The 7,899-nt window shown below is 34.3% G+C and overlaps 1 protein-coding gene across 2 annotated transcripts; it reads left to right on the top strand.

Annotated features, from left to right (window-relative positions):
* Window positions 1-2,451: 2,451 nt before the first annotated feature.
* On the top strand, window positions 2,452-7,532 carry LOC114373773 (BEL1-like homeodomain protein 1). Of its 2 annotated transcripts, none has more exons than XM_028331311.1 (5): window positions 2,452-2,679; window positions 3,204-4,088; window positions 4,745-5,118; window positions 5,231-5,291; window positions 6,047-7,532. In XM_028331311.1, exons 2-5 carry the CDS (start codon window positions 3,249-3,251, stop codon window positions 6,878-6,880), a joined length of 2,109 nt encoding a protein of 702 aa, XP_028187112.1. In that variant the 5' UTR covers window positions 2,452-2,679; window positions 3,204-3,248; the 3' UTR covers window positions 6,881-7,532. The 2 variants fall into 2 exon arrangements, with proteins under 2 accessions (XP_028187112.1, XP_028187113.1); XM_028331312.1 differs by lacking the exon at window positions 2,452-2,679 and adding an exon at window positions 2,746-2,940.
* Window positions 7,533-7,899: the final 367 nt, after the last annotated feature.

Raw genomic sequence — 7,899 nt, 5'->3', positions numbered from 1 at the left:
TCTTTGTTAAAAGTTTGTCATGCACGGCCCCGCTATATATATAAGTATTTCCATTGTAGTTTTCTATTGTAAGTTTTGTTTTCTATTTTTTCTACATATATATATTTTTTTAATCTTCTAGTTCCGCCTTCAACTACATAAAATATGGAGAAAATATCTTGAATTATAATGGGAGAAGGGATATGAGAAAAGAAAAGTAGCAACGAATAAAGAGGAGTTATTGTTAGGAGTGTCAAAATGAGATAAGTTTCAACAACTAGTATAGGGATGTTTCGGGTGATTCAAGGTTCGGTTTTGGTGAAATCTAGGATTCAATCTAATTAAATTTAATTGATTTGATTTGATTTTGTTTTCACATCTTCTTTAAATCCAACTTAATCCATTTATGAATAGTTTGATTCGATTCGAGTCAACAGGTTATTCATTTAAATTTGATCTTTTTTTTTTCCTTAAATTATTATTTTATATCATGATTCATTCAAATATTCAATATAATTAACACAATATTATCAAATTTTACTGAATGTATAAAATTAATTCATTTAATACCATCAACATAATATTTTAAAGTAGACTAATATAAATTAAAACAAAATATTTTTCAATAAGATTTATAGTAATATGAATCATAACTATTTTCTACAAACTAATTTCTTAATGTAAGTTTTACCGCAACCAGATTTTTTACAATCAAATTTGTTACAACTAGATTTGCTGAAACAAATGAACAAAATATGTTCAATTAATATCATAAACATAACAAAAAAAAAATATGAAAAAAGGTGAAACAAATAACAATATACTTAAAAGTAATACCTTAAAAAATTTCAACATTAGTAATCCCAACATTTGAAGTCCTAATATTAACAATATTTAAAATCAAATCAAACAACTTTAAAAATTTTGACTGATTCGATTTGATTTTGATCGGATTTATAAATCTAAACTCGTGATCCAACTCATACATAAAAGGCTTTGATTGGTTCAGTTCGATTTTGACTCAAATACATAAATGACTTAATCGAAACTGTTCGGATCGATTTAGGTCAATTCAGATTCATAGGTGGTGGACCCGTACCCGTGAACAACCCTAGCTGGTATGATTTGCCAAATCGGGAAATTTGGACTAGGATGTGAAAAATTCGTCTGAACTTAATTTGCTTCCGCTTGCCCAAATTTTTATTTTAAGGGTCTTGAATATCATGTTAGTTTGAATTATTTTTGTTATATATTTACATTTTTGTAAGTAGTAAAATTACAAATGATGGATTTAAAACGACATGTTTTTGTTAATGTCCTCTTATCAGGTTAGTATTTTATGTATATTGAGTTTTATATTTAATTTCTAGTACTTAATTATTGTTATAATTGATACACTCTGTTATGTATTATATTCTGATATTTTATAGTTAAAAAAATAATCTATATTTTATTCATCTTAGTTTATAGCGATAAAAAAAAATTAAAACTTGTTATATAAACCTAAATTTATTTTTATAATTTTTATTTTTATATTTAAAAAAGAGTACTGAATCACAGATCGCACTCTTTGATCCACGACCGGCCGCCAAAGATTGGGGTTAGTAACAAAGTTTCAGTTCTTATCATTAGATTAGTTCCATCCTTGTAAAAAATGAGTTAACCCACGATTCAAACTAGCCCAATTAAACTGTTGACAGGTCTAATTATTATGAAGTTCTGAATATATAATCAAAGGCAAAATTTCCATCAAGATTAAGATTAATCCTTTGTCTTTATATTTCTTTTTATTTATTGAGTAATAATACACGAATCATTATTTATTTATTTTAAGTATGCCATCAAAATGTCTCTTCCTATTATATAATAAAATTTATTATATTTATATATTTTTTTCTGTGTCAAATAGATTTTAAGGTGTTAATCAAACATTTTTTTATTATTTAAATCTCTTTCACTTCTGGTTTATAATTGTGTCCTGATCTTTTTGTAGAGTTTTGACAAGGAGTACGTAATCGTGACAACTTAATTAAATTTCCTTTTTTAAAATTAAGTTCGTGTTTGGAGGTGAAGGAGTGCTTGGTTTGTTTTAATCAAACAAATACGTGCAGTGGTTTACATATGTCTACGGGGTTTTGCTTTTATGCCCGAGTTCTAATACTATATCATTTTTTATGTGTATCAAACACACTCTGAAGGAAAGAGAAAACTGGGAAACTCAAAAAAGTGTTGAGGATAAGACGCATATAGTTAGCGCAAACGCTAGATCTGAGCGTGTAGAACACAAGAAAATTACTTTTGAACTGTCAATTATTGTTGATAAATTAAAAGCAATTACAATGGGATATTAATTAATTAATTAATCAACATCATTACCCAAAATACATAGGACCACAATCTCAGCAGTCACCACTGATCACTCATATCTTCCTATTTTTAAATATTATAAATTTATATAGAATTTTCGTTTGGAGAAGACAACAAAGTTGCAGAGAGTACTACTCATGAAACTCTCCCAAGTGAAGTCCCAACCCAATATAAATCCATCTGAAAGCAAAAGGGAGAGAAGCTTTAATTTACTTGCATCCCCTGCCCCGCGATGATGGACACTTTGTCTATCTAGACAGCACCTTTCTACCTTCCTTCTCAGCTTCCTCAAGTTTATAGCTCCCTCTATCCATTTATTAATTCAGCAAAATGGTACGGACACACACACCCAACTCGTTAATTTCTGCACATATTGATGTGAATTGTGAATCCTCTCTCTCGGCATCTGTTTCCATTTTTATATTATTTTTTTTTTTAATTTTATTTTCTGTTCATTTTCACATCCATCATCTATCTATCACTTTTTCATAAACAATCATATTCCGGATACAACTTCCTTTTCATACCTCAATCCATGAGTGATATGATGCTGAATTGTTAAGTACTTGTCCAGATTGATTTGTGAATTTTAAGGTACTTATAACTTACTAGGATTCACTGACACAGCAGCAGCAGCCGAGGCTGTTTAATTTTCATTATTTTTCAGGATCTGTGACAAACAAGCAAGGAATTTAATTAAACCCCCCAACATTGGTGGAAGAAGCGTGTGTGTTAATCCAACATAACTGAACCATATGCATGCATAATGGGCTAATAGAATACTATATAGATCCTAGAAAAGGATGATGAATTGAAATGAAAGGCTAATAATAGAAAGTTGTTGTTGTTTTGTACAGTGTCACTGAGAGAGATACAATCATAGAATTGAAGAAGAACGCAACATGGCGACGTACTTTAATGGAAGCACTTCGGAAATTCAACCTTCTGCAGATGGCGGCTTGCAAACGCTTTACCTTATGAACCCAACTTACGTACCCTACGCTGACGCGCCGCACCACCCAACAACGCTCCTCGTCAATCCCAACGCACCCAACCTCGCGAATATCCCACACGCGCCGCCAGTGTCACCAAACCAACAACATCACCACGTGATTCACGGCGTCACAAGCATCATCGGATCCGGCAATTCCGATGACCACTCCCGACCGTCGTTGATCGGCGAAAACATCGCCGCCTTCCACGGCTTCTCCGGCGGGGCAGGCACTGCCTCCACCGCCGCCCCTCGCCTTCACTATAACCTCTGGGGTCCGGTGGTTGATCAGCCGGGAACGCCGTCTAGCAGCTCCGGTGGAGGCGGTTTCCGGCGGCCGAGTCAGCAGGGTTTGTCTCTCAGTCTTTCATCACAGCAAACAAATTTTAGATCAGTTTCCGGCGAGCTTGACGTGGCCGGACAGGGCCACGTTGCCGGAATTGGGAACTCGCCGATGTCGGCGTCGATCGGAGTTTCAGGTGTTATTATGGGGTCAAAGTACTTGAAAGCTGCACAGGAGCTTCTGGATGAAGTTGTGAACGTGGGAAAAGGAATCTACAAAGAGGAGAAATTCTCAGAGAAGGTGAAAGCGAATAGGGAATCAACTAATTCTGGTGCTGCTGGTGATGGTGGAGATGGTTCAAGTGGTGGAGGAGAAAACAGTGCAGGGAAACAAGTGGTTGAACTCAGCACCGCTCAGAGGCAAGAGCTTCAGATGAAGAAGTCCAAGCTTGTGACCATGCTCGATGAGGTAATAATAATAATTACTTATTATATGCATAGTGAATTTTGGATGTGTCATGCAATATTGTGTTGTGTGTGGGTGTGTGTGTGTATATATATGTTTGATTGATCTTGTGATAGTACTATACTTAAGCAATCGGTTAAGAGTGGTGCCATTTTGTTTGGTTTGGTCAGTTATTCAGTCTGTGTTGGTGATGATATGATTCAGTAATTGGAAAATTATGTACGATATTCAGCTTTTGGAGGGGGCAATATCAAGAATGTGACACTGGCAAGTGTCAGTGAAATTGAAAGTGTGATGCTGCTGTCTCTCGTTTTCAGTTATATCTTGTGTCCTGAAATTATGTGTAGAGGAAAAGAAAGTAAACTTGGCAGGAAAAGTAATTTGGTCTGTTGAGTACTGTCAGAGAATAATGTGAGTTCGGACCCAGTTGGGTCAGTTTCAGCATTCATTCAGATTGATGAAGTGGGAGAGTTAAAAGTATAAACTCTAATAATAATGGTCCAATTTTCTTACTAAGTTTGTCTCTTTTCATGATTCATCTTAAAGTCCAGTCTAACTTTTAATTAGCTTAGATACAATTTAATTACATTTATTATCTACATATGATCATATATATGTGTGTGTATGTGAGATTCTAATTAATTTTCTTTTAATTGCAGGTAGAACAAAGGTACAGACAATATCACCACCAAATGCAAATTGTGGTATCGTCATTTGAGCAGGCAGCAGGTTATGGGGCGGCAAAATCTTACACTGCCCTTGCCCTAAAGACTATCTCAAAGCAATTCAGGTGCCTTAAAGATGCAATCTCTGCACAAATCAAAGCCACGAGCAAGACATTGGGTGAAGATGATTGTTTAGGAGTTAAAGTAGAAGGGTCGAGGCTTAGGTTTGTTGACCACCATCTCAGGCAACAAAGGGCACTTCAGCAGCTAGGAATGATTCAACCCAATGCATGGAGGCCCCAAAGAGGCTTGCCTGAACGAGCTGTTTCCATTCTTCGGGCTTGGCTTTTTGAGCATTTCCTTCACCCGTATGTAACATATTTCTATGGACAATTAACTTTGTGTTTCGTTTAATTACTTTAATTTTAGATATTATGTATACTTAATTACCACCCACTTATTACTTATTGTGGCATGCAGTTATCCAAAGGACTCCGATAAAGTTATGCTTGCTAAACAAACTGGACTTGCTAGGAGCCAGGTATGTTTTCATCAAACCATATATGCCTTAAGGAAATGCAAATTAAATTTTGAGAAATAATTAATACATGCATGCTTGATGTAAATTAATTTTTAAGAAATAATTACTTTTTCTTTAAAAGCTTTTAAGAGAGCTGATAAAAAAACTTTTTCTTTTTTTAATAGCGTTGTTATATAAATATTCTTATATATCAAGTACTTTATTAACATTCACCTATTACGATGTTTACTCTCTTATTATCATATTTATATCTTTTTCATTCTTTCTCTTTCTCTAAGTTAACTAAACCAAAGAATGGAGTTATACTCATCTTTGGAAATTCCGCACTTGAAACTCTTGTTGTAAATTGAAGTGTGGTATTTACGAATTATCATATCAAATATTATAAACATAAGTTTAATTTCACTTCATCTCTTTTCACATTATTTTTTTTACTTCTTATCACATTACTTATCACTTTTTCTATTACATTTTTTTCTTTTTTTTTCCTATCACTCTTCTTTCACTTCAAAATGGGGTAAAAGTTGATATATTTTTCCCATGACATACAATTTTTTTTCACTTGTTTTTTTTTAATCTTTTTGATTTATAAACATTTCAAAAATACATCACAAAATCAAAGGAACAAAATTTTGCAGTCCTCCTCTCCCCATGCTAATTTACACATTAAAGTGGTTCGGTAACATGAACTAATAACAACAGTTGTAGCTAGCTAGCAATGTGAGAGGTTTCTGATACTACTCTTTCTAATGCAGGTGTCAAACTGGTTTATCAATGCCCGAGTTCGGCTTTGGAAGCCAATGGTTGAAGAAATGTACTTGGAAGAAATCAAGGAGCATGAACAAGGTAATGGCTCAGAAAACACCAAATCAAAAGAATCGAGCAAGGAGTTGGCTTCAACAGCAAATGTTGCACTCGATCATCTCCAATCAAAACAAGAAAGCTTCAACAACCAAAACACTTCCCCAACCGAGATCTCAACAAGCTCTTCAATGTCTCCAATGGGAGGGTCCCTTCAATCCCACTCTGGTTTCCATCTTGCAGGATCATCTGACATGCAAATTAGGAGTCCAAACAAACCAAGAAGTTCTGAAATGCAAAACTCTCCAAGTAGTATCCTTTCAGTGGACATGGAAATGAAGCATAGTGGTGACCATGGAAATAATAGAGATGCCAACACAAAGTTTGGTATTGAAAGGCATCACCAACAAAAAGATGGGTACCCTTTGATGACTAGCAATCCAAACCATGGTGGGGGGTTTGGAGCATTCACCATGGAAGACATTGGAAGCAGATTTAATGTCACTACTGAGCAACTAGCTTCAAGGTTCCATGGAAACGGTGTTTCTCTCACACTTGGACTTCCCCACAATGAGAACCTTTCTATGTCAGGAACTCAACAACATGGGTTCCTCTCACAGAATATACACCTGGGAAGGAGACTTGAAATGGGAACAAATGGAAATGAGTTTTGTACTATCAACACTGCTCCACCTTCTTCTCACTCAGGAACCACTTATGAGAGCATTGATATTCAAAACAGAAAGAGGTTTGTTGCTCATCAGTTATTACCAGATTTCGTGGCCTAGGAAGTAAGAACTGATGGCTAGCTAGCTAGCTAAAACAATATTGGATAATTTATGAGAGAAATCTTAGAGTTCTGATGAGTGTTTCTCTAGACTTGGCTAATTAACTTCGCTAGCAGCACCAAGAAAAGAAAAGGAGAGGGTTTATGTTATTTTCATTTACATATATATACACATGCATGCAGTCACTAATTATGAAATATTGTACCGTGATTCTGGTATACTGGAATTCCTGGCATGGGAGGGGATGCTAGCTCCCTGTAAACATTGAATAGTAGCATATAGAATTATACTTGCAGAGATTTAAGTTAGCTTAATATTAATTATAGGATTCATAAAGTTGGGGATGGGGTATATATATTGTATATGGTATTGGATGTAGCCAGGTACGTAGATGGATTTGAAAGATTTCTTTTGATTTGATGTTATATATATTTGTGCACCAGAGTTATTATTTGGGTATAGAAGAAGAAGCATTGCTTTGTAAAATTAGTTATTCCTGCATGTATTTTTCGTTTCATGATCATTTTCCTTCTGTGTACACACTAGTGGGTGAAGGTGGAATTAATAGTGGGAAACATGCATGAGATGGAATATACGGATATGCGTACTATTTGGACGCTTTCATAAAATAGAGTATGAGAATTTGAGTCAACTTTAGTATAAGATATATATTATTTTTACATTTTTTTCTTCTATTTTTCTTCATTATATTATTACTCATTTTATTGCATATTTCTCGATGATCTCTTCTTTTCCATTATCATCATACCAAGTTAATGTACTATATATAATTATAATTTCTCAACTATTTTTCTTTAGACACACTACCACTACATTTCAGGTATGCAAAAGTAATTAATCGGACCTGAAAGCAGTTCTTTGGTTAAATTAGATTTATCCTTCTGAATGGAAGGTCAAAGGCAAACAGATAAGATGTATAACTTCTCTGTCTTTTCCTTTCTAAACTCCTCTTCCTTAGAGTTTAACGTATGATCATAAATTTTATAAAACTAGTCTTT

This window comes from Glycine soja, chromosome 11 (assembly GCF_004193775.1).
Source record: "Glycine soja cultivar W05 chromosome 11, ASM419377v2, whole genome shotgun sequence".
Lineage (NCBI taxonomy): Eukaryota > Viridiplantae > Streptophyta > Magnoliopsida > Fabales > Fabaceae > Glycine > Glycine soja.
This window is presented reverse-complemented; position numbering and strand designations above follow the sequence as displayed.

What these genes read in the sequence shown, in the direction of transcription:
- LOC114373773 (XM_028331311.1), top strand. Translation starts at nt 3,249, where the DNA reads ATGGCGACGTACTTTAATGGAAGCACTTCGGAAATTCAACCTTCTGCA. An exon ending in TTGTGACCATGCTCGATGAG is followed by an intron (nt 4,089 to 4,744) that starts GTAATAATAATA and finishes TTTTAATTGCAG; the next exon opens with GTAGAACAAAGGTACAGACA. An exon ending in TTTGAGCATTTCCTTCACCC is followed by an intron (nt 5,119 to 5,230) that starts GTATGTAACATA and finishes TGTGGCATGCAG; the next exon opens with TTATCCAAAGGACTCCGATA.